The 23,400-nt window shown below is 38.0% G+C and overlaps 1 protein-coding gene across 6 annotated transcripts in view; it reads right to left on the minus strand.

Annotated features, from left to right (window-relative positions):
- The window catches only part of lrba (LPS responsive beige-like anchor protein), a 259,976-nt gene that overhangs the window by 12,179 nt on the left and 224,397 nt on the right, over nucleotides 1-23,400 (minus strand). For 3 of the 6 annotated variants that reach the window (XM_051892487.1, XM_051892479.1, XM_051892424.1), the window contains exons 47-52: nucleotides 20,810-20,977; nucleotides 10,866-10,955; nucleotides 6,978-7,170; nucleotides 4,147-4,212; nucleotides 1,851-2,006; nucleotides 981-1,148 (exon numbers count right to left, since the gene is read on the minus strand). In XM_051892487.1, coding sequence (XP_051748447.1) covers nucleotides 981-1,148; nucleotides 1,851-2,006; nucleotides 4,147-4,212; nucleotides 6,978-7,170; nucleotides 10,866-10,955; nucleotides 20,810-20,977 — 841 coding nt within the window. The remainder of the gene's footprint in view (nucleotides 1-980; nucleotides 1,149-1,850; nucleotides 2,007-4,146; nucleotides 4,213-6,977; nucleotides 7,171-10,865; nucleotides 10,956-20,809; nucleotides 20,978-23,400) is intronic. The other 3 variants (XM_051892501.1, XM_051892497.1, XM_051892491.1) reach the window with 1 other exon arrangement.

Here is a 23,400-nt window from a genome sequence, read left to right on the forward strand (position 1 = left end):
GTCAGGGCATGTCAAAACTTCTCCAGGGCCCCAAAAATGCTCAGACTCCAGAGGGTTAATGCCACTGATGTCAACCACTACCTACAGTTGTATTTATCTCTAGACGCTCATTACTTAAATCACAATTAGTCATAAATCCTTCCCCATTTGTAAGAGAGCACTTAACGGCATGTAGAGCATCCAGAAACTCCAAATTAGCAAAGGGGTAGTGTGTGTTTTTGCGAGGGTGTGCATGTAGAGGGCTTTGATCAGCACCGCAGCCATATGGTTAGTGTGTGCAGGGGAAGCCCGTGGCATTTTTCACTTTTATTGAGTGTTCTCTTGCTCTCTCAGATAGATGGGACTGAACTCTCCTGAGCCGGAGACCTCCGAGTCACATTTACTGTCTCCCTCTGTGGCCCTCTGGCCTCCACTTTCACTCACACACACACACAAGCAGGCCGATTCCATTTATGGTGTGATACTAGCCTGAAACTCAATCTTCTGAGCAGAGACCTGCTGTGGTCAGATGAAACTAGTTGTAGCTTCTGAGAGTGAGCCGTAAATCATTACACCGGCCTTGACAGACACACACTGGAATGTGTGTGTATGAACAATGAGCTTTTAACACTGTTGCATTGCATTGATATCATCACCTGCATGAAAGCTTTTCCTATGTGTGTTTGCTAAGCTCTGGTTGGGGATTTGGGTTCTGAACGTTACCCTGATCTTGACCTCTCTATGTGAGGAACATGAGGAACTCTAGAGACTCTTTTGAGTACCGACGCTGATGAAACTGTTTGTTCAGACATATTTTGAAGCCTTCATTAAAATAACTGTTCACCCAAAAATGAAAATGACATGTGGAACAAAAGCAGGATGTCCAAGTTGCTTGTTTCCAGACAATAAAAGTGAGACGAATGGTCAGTAAATTTTGACAGAATTTTCATTTTAGCGTGAACACACACATATCTGTATGTGGCTAAACTTTTACAACTTACTCCCAGGATTCTCTCCAATGCTGCTGTGCTTGCCGTTCCAGTACCAGAGAAGTAGTGTGGCATCTCTGGAGCCAGAGAGAACGTAACAGTCTCCACCAATGTACGACTCTGAGCGAGCCAGACAGGTCACCACATCAAGATGCCCAAACACAATCTGTGTCAGTTTACCTGTAAATTCACAACACAGGAAGGTAAACCACTCATTGCAATGTGTGTGGTGTTGGATGTACAAAACACTATACATACATATATATATATATATATATATATATATATATATATTTATATGTGTTCATTTAGTTTGATCTTCATGGGGCCAGCCGTACTCCCTGCAGGGTGTGGGTGAATGACTCTACTGAGATGTTGCTGTCTGCTGAGCCGTTTACATACACCAGATGAGCTCACACACTCCCCAATTCTTATTGCACTTTAAATGTTTGCTTTTGGAGAGCTGCATGTGCATGCTAAAGACTGTGTGAATGCATAAGACAAACAAACAGCAAGCATCTGAGGGACAAGTTGTGTGTATCTGTCTGTCTGTCTGTCTGTCTGTCTGTCTATCTATCTATCTATCTATCAACCCCTTTACTGTACGTGTCTGTGTGTGTATATCTCAGAGCCTGGGAGGGTTTGAGTGTGGTGCGATTCTATTGAAATTCAAGTTCCGCTTGCGTGACTTGCGTTCTGAACCTCCTGCGAGATGGAGTCATGGTCCATCCGTGAGATGAGAAAGCTATCTGAGCCCTGGGGCAATGGAGTTGTAATGCAGTCTGCAGGCTCATTTGTGACTTTTGACCCTTTTCTTTTGTATACTGCAGTGAGGCGGTGTCTCCATAGACAACCGAGGTAGTGGGGGGTCGTTACGGTTACCTGTATCAGTGGAGTAGACGCGGAAGCTCTTGTCCCAGAATCCACACAGCAGGATGAAGCAGTTGTCAGCTGTGATGACAAAACACTGAGCGTTTACCTGGATGCTCTGATCTAACAGATCTGAGATCTGCCTCCTGTGAGTGCCCACATTATAGGCTGTAAACAGATAAAGAGTAACTGGTTAAAGAGTCACTTGGTATAAAAAGTACAAACATAACTTTGCTAGATAGAGAATTAGAAGGCAAGAATGAGAGAAATATAAACTTTTAAAAAAAGAAAGAGATGAATAAGGAAGTAAAGACAGCCACAGAATGGTGGAGACATTAACAAGGGGAGTCAAATGGCACAAAAATAAAGAGTCTTGACCCTAAAGGTCTATTTCAATGTCTGGTAAGTAAATTCCTGACAACCTCTTAAGAGATTATAAAGATGTTAAACCATATGCATGAGAAAATGTGACATTTATCATTAACACTGTGCGTGAGTGAATGTGATTTGTGAATGAATACATAAAACAGCAGAAGACAGAACAGTAAAATATCTTGCACATTTCCCTCTGCCATAAACGTTTGAAAAACAGACCCTTTTGGCAAAAGAAAGACTAAAATAATCATTAAAAAAAAGAAAAAAAGTGATCAAAACGCTGAAAATTACATGTATTTTTTTAAACACACAAGACAGACAGTGAGAGAGAGAGAGGTGGAAGAGGTCAGATTACACAGAGTCAGGTGTGTGAGGCCCAGACACACTCGTGACACACACCAGCACTGCATCTGTGCTGGAGCGAGCGGACAGATTATCAACAGCACAGTCATGCAGAATTTACTGTGTTTAAATGTGTGAGCTGTGTGGAATGCAGTCCGTCTAAATACATACATGACAATGGGAGAAGGAGTGAAAGAAAATGAGCTATGAAAGATGTCTCTCCCCACACAGAGAGACAGAGGAGGGAGAAGGGAGGGTGATTTGTTGTCTTAGATAAATCTTTTAAAAGTAAAAAAAAAAAAAAAAAAAAAAAAAAAAAAAAAAAAAAAAGAGGAAAAACATGGAAACATCCTGCTTTAGTAAAACATTTCCTACAATAGCTGTGCTAATTTCATATCTCGTATCGTATCACGTTGATATAATTTCAACTTAAATCAATTTTTCATTCCCATTTATTTATTTGGTAGGTAAAAATGCAAGCAAGACCCCAAAGCCATGTTCAAACAGATAGTGGAAAAGATTACCAGAAGAGTGTTATAGTTATACTGTTATAGCAGCAATGGGAAAATCAGCTTCCTATTTTGGCCAATGGGTTTGAAACTAAATGCTTAAATGAAATTAAACGTTTTGGTGTCTATATACTTTTGGCTATGTATATTATATTATATTATATTATATTATATTATATTATATTATATTATATTATATTATATTCCTTGCACACATATATATAGTATATGCAATATAATATAGATATTATACATTTATACAATTATTTACACTTATTTACTTTTGTTTTACACAACATTTACTCAAAATTTAGTCAAAATTTCTATAAACAGATTTTCTATTAAGTATCTGTTGACTATTTGAATTCTGAAAGCTGCCCTAGTAGACACTATCAGATGCAGATAATATATATATATATAAAAAAAAGCTTAAACAATGGACGATTAATTGCTCTGGCTGAAATTGAAATTCAGTTCCCACAAGAATTTCATAATGATTTTGGATTGCTGAAGGCTTAAATTCAGATTTACACCGATAGATGTGGAGGTGTAGAGAGAGGTACAGGTGAGTGGGATGAGGACACACACCATGAAGTGACAAACAGATAAATTAAGCAAGACATATGATACTGTATAATAATAAGAGCAGCAGGGGAGCAGAGATATAAGATGAATAGGAGCAGAGAGAGAAACTTCTGAGAGGCTTCAGCCATATGTTATCACACATCTTCCCTCTCTCATCCCTCTATCCTCTTTTTCTCCCTCATCAACAGGTCGGAGAGATGAGAGGAGGACATATTGTCCTGACAGAGTGTGCCACGCGGCTTCAATCAGACATTATTACACCATTCATATTCATTCAGTCTGACAGGACAGAGAGACAGAGAAAGAAAGAGAGAGAGCGCTGATGATGTACAGGCTAAGCCACAGCTCATTGCTTTCCAATTTGCATGCAAATGCTGAACTGAAGCTGAGTGGCGGCTGGGTGAAAAACAGCACTCATCTCCTCTCAAGGGCCGCGCCCTCACAACTCACAACGGCCAATCACAAATCACTCTACTGACGATTGACAAGCCACAGACCTATCAAAGGGTCAATCTCAACCGGTAACTGGTACTGCTGGTCCTGCACAGAAGAGCTTTGATGACCTGAGAGAAAGAGAGAGAACAGATGAAAAATAGATTTAATACTCTGTACCATCAGGATACTTATTTATAGAGGTCAGTGAACAGTTATTTACAACAGCACACTAATGTAAATAACAACAAAACAAAGAAACATTGCTCTTCTGTTCCAAAAGCAAAATGAAAGAATGAGAGTCTTTAGATGTACAACCAGATGCTGATAAATATCAAAAATCAGCTAATCATAAAAACTTCATAGTAAAAGCAAACCATTTATGTGAGATTTTGAAATTTTTCCCCTGGTTTTGGCATCAAGTAAACAAGCATGTGCACACTGAAAATGCCTATAAATGTATATATAAAAAAAAGAGAATAAAAATTTTAATGGGCAAAAACCTATTTATGCTGATCTGAAGTTTCTTAAACAAATTAGATGTGTTGTGCAATCAGGGTCAAAAATCATAATTTATCACAATTTAATAATAAAAGTGTAAAGCTGATCAGCACCATGATGTGATTTTTGTTTTGCATGTCAACATGTTTATTCACATTCTTTTGTTCAACCTTAGTTTTATAAAGTGACAATAATACTTTTTGTGTGCAAAAACAAAACAAAAATAACGACTTTATTCAACAATATCTTCTCTTCTGTGTCATTCTCATACATTGTTTATGTCCAGTGCTTCCAGGTTCTACGTCAGAACGCCGGCTCATTATTGGCCAGCTCAGTCAGCATCACACACATGCGTCATGCTGCTCACGTGTGCAGCTTTGGCCAATACTGAGCCGGCATTCGGACGTAAACACGAAAACGCTGCACTGTGCTTACTGTGTCAACTGTGTAGGAGACTGACAAGGAAGAGAAGAGATTGTTGAATAAAGTCATTATTTTTGTTTTTGTTTTTGTGCACAAAAGTATTCTCATCGCTCCGTAAAATTAAGGTTGAACCACTGCATTCACGTCGATTGTTTTAACGATGTCTTTACTACCTTTCTGGACCTTGAAAGTGTTGATTATATTACTCTCTATAGACGAGTCATATACCTCTCGGATTTCAAAAATATCTTAATTTGTGTTCCAAAGACAAACAAAGGTCTTAAGGGTGTAATTGAGAGGGTGCGTAATTAATGACAGAAATGTAATTTTTGGGTGAACTAACCCTTTAAGCCGGGTGCACATTGAGTGATTTTTACCGTCCTGTACGATTGTTACTTGTTAGACTATATGATATGATCTGATGAGATCTTGGGTAAAAGCAATGGCACACTGTGTAACATTGACTGTCTTTCATGCCCAAACTAGACTATACAATACACAATGTAGCCAGGACTACACAGACTTTATTCACATCTCTTTACATTGTGATGTGAAGAACAAGAAAATCTTTCACATCGTCAGTTTATTGATTTTCATGTAAACTGTTTTTTTGTACATGAAAACACTGATTTAAAATGTATTCTTCCCAGAACAGATCCCAAACAGATCCCATTCGAGAACCACCCTTCCTCCTAATATGGTGAATGCACAGAATGAACAGCATCTCTTTCAGTTAGATTGATCTTTAATAAATAAAAAAAAAACAAGAAGAGGCTGATAAATGGAGGTGGACAGGAAACTGAATGCAAGGCAGAGGAAATGTCACATTTGATCCAGTTCAGGCTGAGATATCAATGTCTAAGGAGCTGATGATTATATACAACCAGAGTTTAGAGGGATCAAGCTACTGAAGTTGACATTATAGAATGTGCAGAAATGAACGTCATCTGACATCAAGCTTGACATAACCCTAACATAACCCTAATCTGCTTCCGTATCAAGCCACCACTTCATTAAATAGTTAAGTTTTATCATGAGATCGCGTTTTGAAAGGGTTAGTTCACCCAAAAATGAAAATTCTATCATTAATTACTCACCCTCATGTCGTTCCACACCCGTAAGACCTTCATCTTCAGAACACAAATTAAGATATTTTATATGAAATCCGAGAGGTACAGCCTATGACTCTTCCATAAACAGCAATTTAACCGAAACTTTCAAGGTCCAGAAAGGTAGTAAAGACATCGTTAAAACAGTCGACGTGACTGAAGTGGTTCAACCTTAATTTTATGAAGCGACGAGAATACTTTTTGTGTGCAAAAACAAAACAAAAATAAAGACTTTATTCAACAAACTCTTCTTTTCCATGTCATTATCCTTATGCAGTTTCCGCAGTAAGCACAGTGAAGGCTTCTGTTTACGTCCGTCAGTATTGGCCAAAACTGATCACGTAAGCAGCACGACACATGCGTGTGATGCTGACGCAGGAGCCAGCCAATAATGAGTCAGTATTCTGACATAGAACCTAGAAGTGCTGGATGTAAACAACGTATGAGAATGACACAGAAGAGAAGATATTGTTGAAAAAATGTGTTATTTTTGTTTTGTTTTTGCGCACAAAAAGTATTCTGGCCCTTCATAAAATTAAGGTTGAACCACGGCAGTCACGTCAACTTTTTACAATGTCTTTAGTACCTTTCTGGACCTTGAAAGTGTTGGTTAAATTGCTGTCTATGGACAAGAATATACCTCTCAGATTTCATCAAAAATATCTTCATTTGTGTTCCGAAGATGAATGAAGGTCTTATGGGTGTGGAATGACATGAGGGTGAGTAATTAATGACAGAATTTTCATTTTTGGGTGAACTAACCCTTTAACATAATAACTAACCAGTATCAGAGGTGAAAATGAAGAGATTGCATGATTCATTAGACTGATTAATTACTGATTTTTACAATCGGTCTTGCTCACCAGTGAGACCGTGCCACTTGTTGACAGCGAAGAGGCGGTTGGCGGTGACGGTGATGACCGCTGAGTTGGTCAGGCCTGACTGTGTGTTGGCGGCCACGTGGGTGACAGGCGAGTTGGACGGGAACTTGAGTACCATGATGACATCCTGCTGCATCTGCTCTGTGAACATCAGCGGGGTCTGCAGAAGAAGATACTGTTGAGTCCATGACCGCCATCATCAGCAGGGAGTGTAGAGGAAAAGAGAGTGATGGTGGAAGAGAGGAAGAGAAGAAGAGGGAGAGAAGCAGGAAGAAAGGAAATTAGGCAGCGAAAGACAGAACGGTGTAAAAGAGCACAAAAGCTGAGATTGAGGTCAGAGGTAATTAGAGCAATGCAACACAATATCATAACTGGATTGTTATTAGGGTTGGGAATTGAGAATCCGTCTGGATCAGATCAGGTTTGGATAAGAAAAAAGAAAAAAAAAAACTGGCTGAATGATTTTTATGTTTCAGTTTTGGAATATCTGTATTGATGTGGATGGAACAAAGCAATATGATTTGCAATATTAGCATCAATATCAGCTCAAAAAAACTGTACAATTCATTTAAAACTTTTTATTACTGTTGTGTTGAAATCTAAAATTATGTCATGACTTAACAGTTCAGCAGGCTCATGAGGGTTGTGTATGTAGTGAGAATTCTTTCCCAAACTTTTTATTTTTCCCTTTAAAGTATTTTGCAGCCAAGGGTACCAATGCAGATTCTGTGGCAAATGCATTTGCATCTTTTCACAACTAAAAATTCTGATCATATCTATATATGATTGCATCAGCACAGACCTACAAGCTTATTATTAACTCATATAAGTCATGTACTGCTATATCATTTCCGATAAGCCCTATTTTTTTGTACACTAATGATGAAATGCATGAACAGTTCAAATATGATGCTGAAATAAGTTAAATCTGAGAGGTCAGACACAGAGATCAAAGCAGCTGCATACTTTCGTTTCACAAATATCAATGATATATTAGACATTTTCGGACCTTAGAGAATTCCAAAAATGCTTCTGCTAGGCAATTTACAATTCCTGGGTAATGAGTACAAGATAAACAGAAGGAAAACAGTTTGTAAAGGCCTAAAGTTGCAAAAGATCAGAGCAGATTTCAAATTAATCTGAACATTCCTTTAGGCTGCCACAGTATATTGCAAACTCCATTAGTAATATTTTCTGCTTTCTCCCATGTTCCATTCTACAATACACCAGATGAGGAGAAGCTAAAAAAAAAAGGTATATGCACATACACAGCTGTTTGATTACTTGGCAGCAAAGTCATCCAACCATCAAGTTGACTTCCTCAGTGAGGCAGGGCTGTGTTTGTAGAAGCAGGAGATAGCGTTCACTGTTCAGACTAGGCAGCTGCACTGTCACTCTCAACCAGCAATCTGATTGGCTGTTGCTTTATAGTGACATTTATTTACAGCAAAGATTAATCACTTTAAAGAATGTCTATTTTAAACGAATATTTTAAATATTATAGAAAACTACTGAAGTGTATTTATTTACTTATAAATAATAAGCTTGTATATTTTAGTATGTCTCTCTCACAATGTCACCATTAAACTGTGCTCTAATCTAGTCTAACTGTTGTTGTATGTCTGTGATGTCTAATCCTGACGTGTGTGTGTGATTTTTAGACACAGTATGGAGACACAGGGCTAATTGGTGTGCCTGCAGTAAATTAGACAGACAGCTAGTGCCTCTTAAATAGTGTTCAGCCTGTGAGTGCCATTAAACAGAGGATCTACCCTCATTAACCTACTGGAGACACGGAAGAGCGAGAGGAGAAAGAAATAGATGAAAGGATTACAGAGAGAACAACACTGAGTGTATAATCCAAATACAGGACCACATATAAATTTAATGTTAATTTAAAAGAAGAGTCGTCTTGTCTTGTCATACCATCTCTCTAATTTCAGAATGCTTCAAAAATGTCTTTAAAGGACAACAAAATATAATAAGCCTGTACAAAAGAACACTACTTTGATAATAAAATGGAACAGTGAGCATTGTGTTTTTTGTCTATTAGTGTATAATAATAATAATATCATATACATGAAGGCACAGAAGCTAATGGAAGCAATTACGATTTGAGTACTTCTGACAACAGGGAAGTTTACTGGGTTCCCACACCTTTTGACCAATCAATATCCATTACTTGCATAATTGCACCCACAATCATAAACACTACATCAGATCTCCTGTTCAGAATGATGTTTATTTAGCCTTTTACAGTCAGTTTTAGACTCTATTCTTGGGATTTTGGGATTATTATGAAGTTGTGTGTTCAAAGGCTGTGTTCAAATTAACTGTCAGTAGCTGGGTTTCCATCCAAACGTGAAGCGAATCTTTCAAAGTTCACAAAAAAAGAAAAAAAGACAAATGCAAATTAGGTGCGTTCTTCATCAAGTTGTTTGAGCGGATAATGGTGGTATTGGTAACCTAGTAACCAACAGTAAATAAAACACTGTGACCGAGTGTTCGTGAAGGGAAAATGCATCGCACACACATATATACAACGAGTGCTAGTACATCCAGAATTAATGCATCATAACAGAATCAAACAAAGTTTTCTGTTAGCTACAACACCATCAGTGGAAACAGTCAATTACGATTAGTCACGTGGGTTTAATATTTGCTGCGTCAGAATTTATTCGGCAAATGCATTTCCATCTCCCATCATTCACATTAACTCTTTTTCAAAAACCACGTGAAGCGAGCGTAAAAACGCTAGTGTTAGCTAGTGTTATGTAAAGTCAGAAATCTAGTACTGAGCCTATAACTACATCTGCATGCGGACATTTAGAGGAGAGTGTGTGAGTTTGTTTCCACACAGGCAGGCAGGGGCTGTCATCGCCACTGAAACACACAGCTAATGGGGGTTTCTAGGCCGTCACCCACAGTCTCTCAGTTTCTAGACTAAAGACCCTATCACCTCAGAGCTCTCTGCTCAACCACAGGACTTTTCCCACTTATGGGACCCTTTCTCACGCTGGGGGCTCACTGAAAGAGGACAGGAGAGAGGAGAGGGGAAGTAAAGCACAAAACAATTAATGGGTCGATTTAAGCAGGCAGCTATCAGACCCATTTTCAAACCAAAAATGGATCCATCAAAACCTGGAACTGTTTCTCCACCGACTTGAGTCAAACTGTCTACATTTCTTTGCACCCTGCTCAAACCAAACTTCATTGTTTTATTTTAGATCAACATAAAAAAGAAGTGGCTGGAGCTGCTAATCCAGCATATATACAGAATGTGATTTGTGTCAACTGAAGAGATGTTGCATTGCCGCATACAATGGGCACAATCTAGTTTTATGAAATCTAGATTTGCTTTGTGGCAGTTTTTTTTTTGTTTTGTTTTTTAACACTATTTGGTGTGGACAATGACAATATCCTGCCCTCCAGCATCAAATATTAGTTTAGCTATAATGTACAAGCAGCCAATTAGGAGCGTTTTTTACAAACCAGAAAACCTTTTTCAGTAGTGGAAATGCACAAAATGGTTCCAGATTTGACTGGGTTCTCATTGTTCCCTGTAGCTGTTCCTGTGTTATTTTTGTATCACTGAAATACTATTTTTTAAATTAGTTTTTATTTTCATATCACCTATTTTGTTTTAATTTTAGGTAAAGTTTTAGCAATGTTGTGTGGTTTTTGTCATTTTTTTTACTATTTTTAAATATATCTATATAACTATACTCTGTGTATATATAACTATAATTTTAATTATTTTAGACTATGTAAAGGTCTGCTGCATAAACTTTTGTGGACATGTTGATAAATTTGTAATGGTCTGCATGTCAAATTAGACAGTGAGAGTGTTTTTGTGTGCGTGTTACTCACCACCTGCATGGCAGAGCTGCGTGGCGGGTGGGGCTCAATTAGCAGCTGGCAGGGTGTCTGTCCAAAACTTCTGATTTGAGACTCCACAGCCTGAGAAAGACAGAGAGTGAGCGTTATGGAGGTTTGGTGGCACTAATGAAGAGATATAGGACTATAAATGTCACCTTGAGACAGTGGCTAACTTGCCCTGGACAATATCAACTAATACAGACCCAGAATAGTGTGTGTGTGTGTGTGTGTGTGTGTGTGTGTGTGTGTGTGTGTGTGTGGAAGAAAAAGGGAGAAAAAGAAAAGTGGTGGAAATAATGATAATAATAATGGGAAAGGGCTACACAGGAGCTCTGTGAGATTTCTGTGAGAGAGAGTGTGTTAAAGCAGAGAAAAGTGTGTATGGAAGACTAGAGAGAGGATCTTGACCAAGAAAAGAGTGTGTGAGTGCACAACACTAAAATAAAAGGCAGAAATATGGACAGGCTTCTCATAGCAAGAGCATTTACAAGCATGTAGTTTCACATCAGTCTTTTAGGGTTGCTTGCTGTAGCTAAAAATATGTTATGGCATGTTTTTACATTATTGTTTACTGAATGAACAAGGTGAAGAATATTTAATTATTTACAAGTATGCACCAAACAAACATTTACATATATTACAAATATGTACCTATATATATATATATATTTTATTTATTTATTTATTTTTTTTTTTACTAAAACATTTTAATATATAAAGAACTATACCAGAGACATTTCCATGAACATAAGCAATGATGCAACAAAACCCTGAATCTGAGTTTTTATTCTATTTATTCACGGGAAAGAACTGAACTGATTGTTAATGCATTGTGAATATTTGATGGCCTGGCCCTACTGCATTAGTCCAAGTATCCCTCTACCCCACAGTTCAGTTGTGGTCACATTCAGTCGTGCGTGATGCATGTTAGATCATTGTGAATCTCAGATGGGATTTCCATGAATCAACAGAGAAACTGTCCCGATCCCACGCTAAAGAGAGGTATGCCAGAAATGTCCCAGCTCTCGTCTGACTGCTCTGGCTCTAACTGTATTCATGAAAGCATCAGGAAGTCAGGAGGCTTTCCACGTCCCTCTCATTGTATTTCTTCACTGTTCCACCTCTCTCTTTTTCCACTCTGCTCAGACTGCCCTCTTTACATCAATCCTTTCCGTCTGTTTCTAACTCTTATTCTGCTCTTCATCTCTCTTTCTTCATTCTGCTCTCCTGCTTTGATCTGGTTCGGCCCACTCTGCTGGTAACAATAGACTTCACCATACAAACTCTTCTTTATATAGTGTAAATCCACTAGTGATCTCATTAGAGGCATTGATGGAACACAGATGACAGGACTACTGTGTCTGGAAATACCATTCTAAAGAAGCGGGGTTCAGAAGAGGCCACGTAAGGGAAGACACCTCGTTTCAATTATATGATTGGTTGATTTCTACTTAAAAGCAATGGAATTTGACACTCTGTGTGGCAACAGTTTTTCATTTCTTGACCAAGTCTTTGGTGCTTGGCAAAACCACATTGCGTCACCTATTCAGTATGAGAGCTTTCAGTCTTTTTTTCAGTCAGATCACTATTTGTGTAAGGCATTAACCTCACTAATGTTGTTTCATAGTCGAGTAGTCGAAGTAGAGTAGATGGCATATTTAATTTGGAGAACAAAAACAAGGATATGAGGGATAGTCCATATATACTGTTCTGCACCTAGTTGTCAATTGTTCAGGCAATGAACATACAGTGGGGTCCAAAAGTCAACACTGGAAATTCAAACGGATTCAAAATCTAAATGGAAAATATTTAAAAAATTTTATTTTATCATGTTATATTATATTATGTTATTTATTAGTAATAAATATAATATAATATAAATTTTAGCCTTGTGATGGACTGGCCATTCATCCAAGTTGATTTCCTGCCTTTGGCCCAAAAAATGGGGTAGGCTCCAGCATCACCGCAACCTCACATAGGACAAGTGGTTTGAATAAGATAAGATAAAAATTACAACAGTTAGAATAATCTAAATATTCTCAATAGTGGTCTCATACTTTTGGACCCTACTATATAACTTCCCAAAACAATGTCCTTTTAGAAAATGTGGGTTTTGAAAACTTGATGTGACCTAGAACCTTTCTCCTTGGACCATTTTAAACAGTTTGTACTTCCGTCTCTCACAACCATTTAAATGTGCACATCTATGAGTATACAAATTTACTTAAAAAGTAAAGAATTTTCTACATATTTAGCTACTCCATTTAATCCTTCTGTAAGTTTCTCAAACATACACCAAGATCTCAAACAGTTTCATGTAATGCTGTCTACTAATGTCATTCACCAGCGTGGCATGGGAGTTGGCGTCGCAAACAGAATGAAGGTCGAGTGTGTCACATTGGGACAGTTTGTTTAAGCTAATATGTGGATGCATCTTGCCCAGGCACCTGACCCATCTTCATTAAATCCTCTCCTGACATTTACTACCACAGTAGAATGAGGCAGTTCTCAGGTCAGAGCGTCCAGCCAATGAGGAGAGAAGGTTATATGGGTGCCAGCCATGCTAGAGGGGCCAATCTCTTTAGGGGCACTAGTGCGTATCTGATGAGGTCTCTTTATATTCTACACATTTAAATGATGGAAATACCCCGTATGTATGCATTGCGTGCGCGCGCGCGCGCGCACACACACACACACACACACACACACACACACACACACACACACACACACACACAGTCATGCTTCATGAGTCACCTGATTTACTCTAACCCTTGACAAGGCAATTTAGCTGTACAACAAGCTGTGACCAAATTTTCTTATTTTGCATAATGAGGTCCCTATAAACGCTTCAAAGATGTTGGGGGGAAGGGTTTCTTTCTAAATTCAAGCATTTTAAAGGTCAGACTAGTATCAGACTTGAGTAAAAGTGAGACTTGATTTAGAGGAAAAGGACTGTGTTTATGTGAGTGCGTTAATTTCACGTGCAAAGGGAGCCCTTTGTGCCTGTCATGTTCTTTTTTTTGTGGTGGCAGGGCAAAGACAGGAAGTAATCATCGTCTGAGTAAACATGGCCCAGTCTCCTGAATGACCCTAATCTGCCATGAGACATTCCACACGCCCCATGGTCTACACGCACACACACGTGTGCACACACTGGGTTCTACATAAATAGAGAGACGCAATTACACACACAGCTTGCCATCAAAAAACCCAAACTCAGCTGCTCAGACTGACAAATCCCAGTCCTGCCCAAACCAGACCTGATATGCAAGATACAAAACTAAAACTAGAACCAGAACCCAGCAGTTGGTTTCCCCACAACCCAATTTGAGAAGATCCAGAGCCGGTGCCATACTTGCTGTTTCCAGACAAACACACACACACGCTGTTCTAAGAGCCATGCTAAACTACACCCTACTCGTTTATTTTTCTAATTTAGCTCTACAAACCAGGCCATGACTTGAGGTCAGGGTCCAAAATGATCTTTTTGCCTCACTTGCCAATGGTGACTGAATTGACAAAATGTACCAAAGCAAAATTTTGTTGTGGCCATGAAACAGTATTTTGGATTAAAAATAATAAATAAATGAATAAATAATTTTATTAACTACCCCAAGTAAAAGTGGCCCAAACGTTTTTTTTTTTTTTTTTTTTTTGGCTCATACGTGACTCGTATCCATTTGTTCATAAAAGTGTGAACAGCACAAACCACACAAAATCTTTTCAATTCTGATTTGTGGTTCTAAAACAGGTATAGGTCTGACTTTTGGCAATGTGACCTCAGTGTGAACAGTCATTTTGGGATTCATTGACTTTTACATCACTACAGATCAACATTTGTCGTAATTCCACGCTGACGGGAGCTACTCCAAATATTTCACATACTGGTTGTTCTTTAGTCATCTCTATACAAGCAAAATTGAGGATTTTATCGTAAATAACTTGACATTTTGCTCTTTCTCCTCATCCTTGTCCTGGTCACCTTCTCACAAATTCACTGGTGTCTGCTGCACATGAAATAACTTGCAAAAATAAAAATTCACATCATTCCAATTAATGACTGACTTCAACAAAACAGAACACTGAAGTTTTTTCCACTTTAATTCATTATATGCAGGAAATCTTGAGTTCATGAGAGATATAACAATGCCCAATTTGTGAACAGACTGTATCTTGTCAATGAATCAGTTGATCCAGTTCATAAAACTGGCATGAATGATTTGTTAAAGAATGAGACTGATTTATTTCTCAAGCAATTTACTAATGCAATAATCTGGATTAAGCCCATTGTAGGGGAAGATTTTCATGAAATAATGACGTAAATTTCAGATTGTTTATCACACCAAGCTGCCATATAGTTTTAAAAAAATGTATAGCTTAATGACAAATATGAACAACTTTTACACTTTTTATTTGTCTTCGATCAAAGATAGAAAGTCATACAGGTTTGAAATTGCATGAAGGTGAAGAAATTATGACAGATCTTTCACCACACTGTGAATTATCCCTATTATTTATGTACTGTATGTATGTACGTATTGATTTATTAAATTTTAATTTTACCAGACATTAGCTTTTTTTGGCAAAAACTATTTTTACTAGTGCTTGGCGTGTTAATTTTAGACCCTGTTTGGGGTGCAGCTAACAATAAGATGTTGTCAAGGTAAAAAGAAGAAATGGGTGACAGATCTAAAATATTGCACAAAAAAAATCATCATTCAAGGACTGTACGGCTCACCAGTGCTGTTCTGATATGCATTCTCTCACCCTGTTCTCTTATGCCTTAGATCCTGTTCAGTTTTTTTTCAAGCGTGTTTATTACAGTTTGATTGCAGACACGGCCATGTGAATTTATCGATCTCCTAATGGCCTGTGAATGGTGGAGTGGCAGTCAGGCGTAAGGATTCCCATTTAACCTCTGCTTATTAAACAGGAAGTGTGCAGGGTAATGGGCTGAACTGGAGAGATGACTGGAGCAGATAGGCAATGAATCTGCATCAGATAGAGGGATGAAGAAATAGATAGAGGATTAAGGGCATGGAGGGTGGAAAGGAATGAAAGATGGACAGAATGAATGGCTAAAGGAATGGCTAGATGGAGAAGGATGAACAGATAAAAGAAAGGAAGCATGCAGTGAAGGAAGGAAAGAGCATTAAAAAGGTATAGCAAGAACACCTAGATGGGAATAAGGTGAGCCGAGTCATTAATCAGCCTCAGTCACTGAGCATGAAGGGCAGGAAGACTAGAACCACTCCGACACCAACGACGGCCCCGGTGCACACATTCACACCCACACAACCGCTTCACTGCAGGAAAACAATGGCACTGTGTGACCTCTGCAGCAGAGATGCTATATAAAGGAAGAGAATGTGTAAGGCTGAGGAGAACTTGATATATGCAGATTCGAGATGGAGGTGCAGATAGCTGCTTAATTCACTGCCTGATGCTTCCAATTGCTGCTCTGGGATAAAGCTACCTGTAACTGCTAGTCCAGTATAGGCCTAGGCGATAAAACGGTATAGGTATTTATCGACGGTATACCTTTATAGATACCTTATGTAGCCCTGCTTTTTTTTCAGCGCTGCGCTCGTTGTTCTGTCTTCTGGTTTGTGTATCCATGAAGGTAAGATACGGATTTATGATTGTACCGCTCATTTTAAAATCTTCCCGGTCAACTGACATTTGTTTTGACATCCGCTTCAAACATTACAATGCCATTTAACAAGTGTTGCTGTGGGGTTCGGTTGCGCCATCGCCATGTGACATCAGAACACACGAACACATGCGAAAATGAGTGCCGCACCTGCCAGCGATGAGGGGATTATGAATAAAAAAGGATATGGATTAAGCTACAGAAATACACAGCAGAAATAAACACGACAACAACCAGTCAGTGCATGTCACTAATTAGTTGTTCTGTGTGTCTCTGTGTGAATGAATGCCGTAGTTTTGTCTACTACACAAACTCAAACAGGCATGAAGCTCACAGTTTTCAGCATCTGCGTCTCAATATATGAAGACATGAACACATGGATTTCATCTCCAGAGCCGCTTCTGAGAATGACTTCACAAGCTTTTTACCATTTCATTTGAGAAAAACTACCATCAAATACACTCTGAAGCTGAAACTAAAACATCTTCATGACAAAACGTCAAAATAAAAGTCCTGATTCTAGACCACAGTTTCTCCAAAAACAAAATCCAAAACTTATCTGAAATGGTTGTACATTCTTATTATTTATTCAACAGTGTAATTTATTGAAAAAGATTTTAAATGTAATTGAATAAAACTGAGGCTGTGAAGGGACAGATGTCCAGTGCATTACTGTTGTGAACCTAGCTGTCTTTTAGCTGACAAAACAATTCAAATAAATTCACTGAAAGTTTGTGCGAAGATGTTTCACCACCTGAGCGATCAACACAGAGGCATACAACAGTACAACAATGGCTGTACTTTTGTCTCTTACATCGATGTTTTCATTTGCGTCCTATTAAGTATGCCGTCTACTTTGACTAAAGTCTATATTTATCAGAGGTTTAATGCAGTCTGGCTCAAAGTCCTCTTAGGCTCAGATCCAGGACAATAATGCAAGGAACAACCAAATAACAATGTCCTTGAATAATGGATTACAGACCACCATGCCAGGTTCAGTAACACCGACATCCTGCTTGTCTGGGGTGATGTAAAGCAGATAGTCTTGAATGGTAAATGCCAGCACCGGATGCTGTGTGTACTGTCCTCTACAGTAAACGAGGTCGCTGCCGGCCACTGTAAATTTCACAACTAAAGTAAATTAATACTTTTTTGCTGTAGTGTTATTCAGAAGCAGTGCGTCAAATATTTATTACAGTATTCTGGCAAGAGAATGCAGACGTTCAAGAGCCGTTATCCATCATGAAAGTCTTTCAGTTCTAGTATTTATTTTTTAAAATGGAACTATTCTGAATAAGAATAAGAACTAGTTCTCGGTTCAAACCTACTGTCTAAGTCTCAGATCTCAGATCAGGTAGTGCTGTTCCTGAGGGAAAGGCAGTACCTGAACCTGTCTGAAGGACATCTGTAGCTGTCAGTGGGGCAGTTAGTGAGCTAGATCTGTCTGAACTGGTCTGTGCTTCTGTGTGGCAGCTCCCAGAGAGAAAGAGATGAATAATAAATGAGTGTGAGAGAGAGAGGTAAGGAAACACAGAAAGAGAGATTCCTATTGAGTCTGTAGTATGTCTTCAGGTCTCACAGTAACAGCTAAACAAATGTTTTGTAAGTGTCTGTTGAAGCTCAAACCTGTTTACAATAACTCTGTTCCAAAGCATAGTGCATTGACTTGCTGCCTACTGACTATACAGGCAGCTGTCTTCTAAAAGTGCTATCACATTAGCGAAATTTTGCGCAAAAAGGTTGATTGTGTTTGTCGTGATGTATGAAGCACAGCTCTCACAGAATCACTATTAAAACAAGCAGCTTTCAGTTGGTCAATGGCAACATGGCAAATTTGAGTGACCATCTTGAATTTGTTGTGAAATCTGAGTTGGAAAATCATTAAGAAAGCATGCTGCATTATTCAGCATGAAATGAAAATTCACTATTTTGTGAATGCATGTAATGCATGAATGATTCATTCAAGTATGTTTCATTTTTTACAATGTTTAAGAAAAATGTCATAACTTGATCTTACAGTGAAAATGACAGACTAATCATTTAATTTGTCTAAACCCTATCCTTCCACAAAAGACTGCAAGCTTCAGGCATGTGATCAGCTAAAGACAAAAAAGAAGGAAAACCTGGAAGGAATTAACGCATTTCACTTGGGTCATACTTTTCAGGGCGGAAAATACAGAGAAATCACATCCCTGAATCTTGTATTTATTTATGAGTGCAACGCCCTACTTCCGTTCCATCACAACACAAATTGTAGCATTGTACACTCAAAAACACGATAATTACACTTAATTAGTGTTTTCAATATTTTTCAATACTGAATGAAATATAAGTTTATTTATAATCAAAATTTCTCCTGCTTCGGTCCACTATCTTGGATTTATTTTTTCATGGAGGTCTATTGACCGACACTGTTCACGTGAGCAGCACGACGCACGTGTGTGATGCTGACTCAGGAGCCAGCCAATACTGAGCCAGCGTTCTGACGTAGAACCTGGAAGTGCTGCAACGTGCATAGCGTAGGAGAATGACAAGGGAGAGACAAATTTGTTGGAAAAAAAATCATTATTTTTGTTCTGTTTTTGCGCACAAAAAGTATTTTCGTCGCTTCGTAACATTAAGGTTGAACCACTACAGTCACATTGACTATTTTAACGATGTTTTTACTACTTTTCTGTGCCCAGTTGCATAAAGCACCTTAAGTTTTTCCCTTAAGTATGACACTTAAGGCGTGATTTCCCCTTAAGTAAGGGAATGACTTAAGGGTGTTGCATATAATACATATGTAATTTCATCAATGTTTATGTGAATAAACACCTAAATTACAATTTGTTTATCATATAAATCCATCGATCGTGTCTCATTAGAAGACTTGGATTGAATCTGCTCAATCCGTGTAACACTTAAGGTGAAGTTTTCCACACCTTATGTTATACTTAGGGAAATGACAGTTAAGGGGCTGTATACAACACTTATCGTTTTTTAAGGGATTACTTAAGTGAAAAATATATACTTAAGGGAAATTCTTAGGGTTTATAACGTTTAACCTAAAGAAACCCTTAAGTAACACTTAACGGTTATTTTCTGCAACACCCTTAAGTTTAAGGGAAACATAAGGGCGATCTTAAGGGAAAATTACACTTAAGGTGTTTTATGCAACCGGGCCCTGGACCTTGAATGTGGTAATTTCGTTGCTTTCTATGGAGGATAAAAAACCTCTCGGATTTCATCAAAAATATCTTAATTTGTGTTCCGAAGATGAACGAAGGTCTTACGGGTTTGGAACGACATGAGGGTGAGTAATTAATGACAGAAATTTAATTTTTGGGTGAACTAACCCTTTAAGCCTATAGTTTGGAACATTCTTGTTGTCAAAATCCAATCTAAACATCCAATTTGTCAAAATCCAATAGCTTTTCACTTTCCATTGATAATTCTATAATCTCTCCATCTTCTCATGTTAAGAGTCTGGGTGTCGTCCTTGTATAGTACTTTGTCTTTTGAAACGCATGTGAACAATATTACTCGGTCTGCACATTTCCACCTACAGAACATCAGCCGTCTTCGTCCATTTCTCACATCCAATTCCACAGCCATTCTTGTACACGCCCTTCACGCATTGATTATTGTAACTCTCTTCTATTTGGGCTACCTCACAAACTCGTTCATAAACTTCAGTTGGTCCAGAACTCAGCTGCCCGTATAATTACTAGAACCTCTTCCATTGAGCATATCTCTCCTGTCCTCTTTAATCTACATTGGCTTCCTGTTAAATATCGAGTAGAGTACAAGATTCTGCTTCTCACTTTTAAAGCTCTTCACAATCTTGCACCCTCATATCTCTCTCCGAATTGCTTCATATCTACACCCCGAAACGTACACTTCGATCTTCTTCATCTGGTTCTCTTGTTGTACCCTCTGTTCGTTTAGTCACTATGGGGTCCAGGGCGTTCAGCTGTGCTTCTCCTCGTCTCTGAAATTCTCTTCCACAATCTTTACAAGAAAGTGATTGTCTGGATACTTTTAAATCACGTCTTAAAACTGTAAATTAGCTTTCTCTGATCAACTTTAAATTATATAATGTTAAATAGCTGTTGTTTTGTTGTATTGCTGTCTTGATTTGTGTTATGACTATCACTATTATTATTATTATTTTGTCAGGTGATTTTTTTTTAAAAAAAGGAACAGAGCAAATGTGTCATGTTGGGAATGAAGTAAACGGAGAAAGATGTTTCCATGTGTGTGAAAGAATATGTGTAAGAGAAAGAAACACACTCACCTCTCTGAGCATGGGGTCAGATATGGAGCTGAGGTTGACTGCTCCTTCATAAGTCAGGTAGTAGAAGACATTGAGAGCTCTGATGGCCTCAGGTCCCTGCTGCTTGTATCCAAATATCAGATCAATCCACTGATGCAGCTGACAGGACACAAACTCACTCTCCAGAGCCTATAAAAACGCACAGGAGATAAAACTAATGTCATTCAGGCTCAGTGAAACAACACCCTGCCCAAAAAACTACATCAAGATGTTGTAGGTAAATAAGCTGAATTGAGAGTAGTTAGTGAATAAGACACAGTGAAATACCATGTGGCATGACTGCTTAGTGAATTCACCACAGATTCTGATAGATTTGTTATTTTTTAATTTTTTCACATGTCCAACAACTCATGGAGAGCTCCTCAGAGAACGTAACTAAGTAGCATGGGCAACGGGATCTGTCAAAATGTGCTTTCAACAGTCACAAATGACATAATACACACAAATTACAAGCATATGCTTCCAGGACAGAAACACTGGAGCAAAGCAGCTCATCTTACATGAGAAGGATCGAGATATCTCTGCTCCTTTGTTTAGTCTCATCTCTATGTGCCGTGGGGCGTCTGAGAGCGTTGTTGTTTTCAGAGCTATGATTGTTCTTCGACTGTCATAACATTGAAACACAAGCTGTTTCTCTCTTCATTAGCCGCCAAAGGAGGGCCTCCGTTTATGACTGCTCATAAAAAACAGCAATTGTGTTAATTTGCTCAAAGCTGTGTGGGCACAAAGGCCTCTAAACGAGCCCAAATGAGTATGAGAAGAGCCTTGATTGTCATTGCTGCCTTGTGTCACATTAATTTCGAGACAAACATTAGGAGGTGCACTTAAACAGCAATTTATATTATTTAAACGCTTACCAGAAGGGTCTTAGCATCATTCATTTAAATGTGAATTCGCTGACAGCTAATTTCGCTTAATTTGCACTCCAAGCTTTCTTAATTAGAACTTTAAATCAGAAGGGCAATGAGAGATGCTGTGAAATGTGGCATTTGCAATATGACAACAGGTTTGACAGCAAACTGGTTCAGCTCTTGTGCAGCAATAACTTCATGACTGATGTTACAAGAGTAATAGATGATAGCAAAAAGTTCAGAGATGAAACCTTCTTCTTATGAAATTAGATATTCTGTTTGTTTGTTTTCAGCTTGCACAGTGTGTATGCTATGGAAATTCACACAAAGGTGAGAAATAATTGCTTAGTTTTTAAATCAGGACAGTACTCACTACTGCTCACTCTATAATGAAATTCTATACTTTATACTACATTACTATAGTAAATAATTTTAATGTTACATATTTTTAATAAAACATGTAATATAATAAAACATTTAATATTTGTAATATTTGATAAAGAGTTTAATATTTTTCTCTTTCATTGTTTTACTAGCAATGCACAGCATCTATTACAAGCACTTGCCTAAAACATGCAGATTTATTCCAGTTAATCTATTTGTCTACAATTTTATTAAAAAGAACCTGTTCCTCTGAGTCTTTGGAGGGATTTTTTTTTTTCAGTTTATTATGTGGATGGATTGACCCCGCATTGTTCCACGGCTTGTCTGTTTCCAAACTTAATACAGGGGCTGATGGGCATTTAATGTGGGCCGCCATCTTGTGTCACTCAGCGAGGGGAAACAAAGAGGGGGGCAATGTTATTGGACACCAACTCTCCAGAGGACTACCTTTATGTTAATCAAGGAACTCTAAAATCAGGAATGAGATGGGAACCCCGCTCAAGGAGACCTGACCTCATCAGAGATGCAGAGAGCGTTTGGTAGGGTCTCCTGAGGCAGGGGTGTCACTCTGAACCCATGCTCTTTCATCAAAAGAGGAGGGGGAGATGTGTACCTACAACATTAGATTCCTTTTTTAAAATGACTACACCACACACGTTAACCCAGAGGGCATGGGCGTATATATACAAAGAAATGTAAGTGTTTTTGCAGTAAAATGTCAGGTTAAGATGTTTAATATGACAGAAGGCTCTCTCTCTCTCTCTTTTATAAATGTGACTGTCTCTTACAAAGCCAAAAGCAAGCAAGCAGAAAAAAAAAAGCTTATTTTTTTTTTAAACTGATCTGCCAGTTCACAAAACGAAATGAAAAAAGCCAAAACCAAGAACAGCAAACCAAGAATAAATAAATAAATAAATATTATTATAATTATTATTATACTGACTGACCCATTTAAAAAACAAAATAAAACACATTTTAAAGATTTCTTAAGGGTAGGAAAAATATTAATAAATGTGTTGTCTGCCCATTCATGTTTTTGAAAGAATAGTTTTAAACAGGTATGACAAAACTGTCATTATTTACTCATTCTGCTGTCATTTTAAAAATGTTATATTGTTATCTGTTGTATAATGCACAAATCGAAAAATTTGTAAGAATTGTCATTCAGAACTTGCTATATAAAGACAAAGAACACCAAACAGTCTCATAAAACTATCAAAAAAAAAGTTTTTTGGGTGACATTAAGATTATGAATGGATTTTTTTTTTTTACTGTTCATCATAAAATGCTATCTTATGCCTAATGCTTAAGGCTTTG

Source organism: Ctenopharyngodon idella, chromosome 1 (genome assembly GCF_019924925.1).
Source record: "Ctenopharyngodon idella isolate HZGC_01 chromosome 1, HZGC01, whole genome shotgun sequence".
NCBI lineage: Eukaryota > Metazoa > Chordata > Actinopteri > Cypriniformes > Xenocyprididae > Ctenopharyngodon > Ctenopharyngodon idella.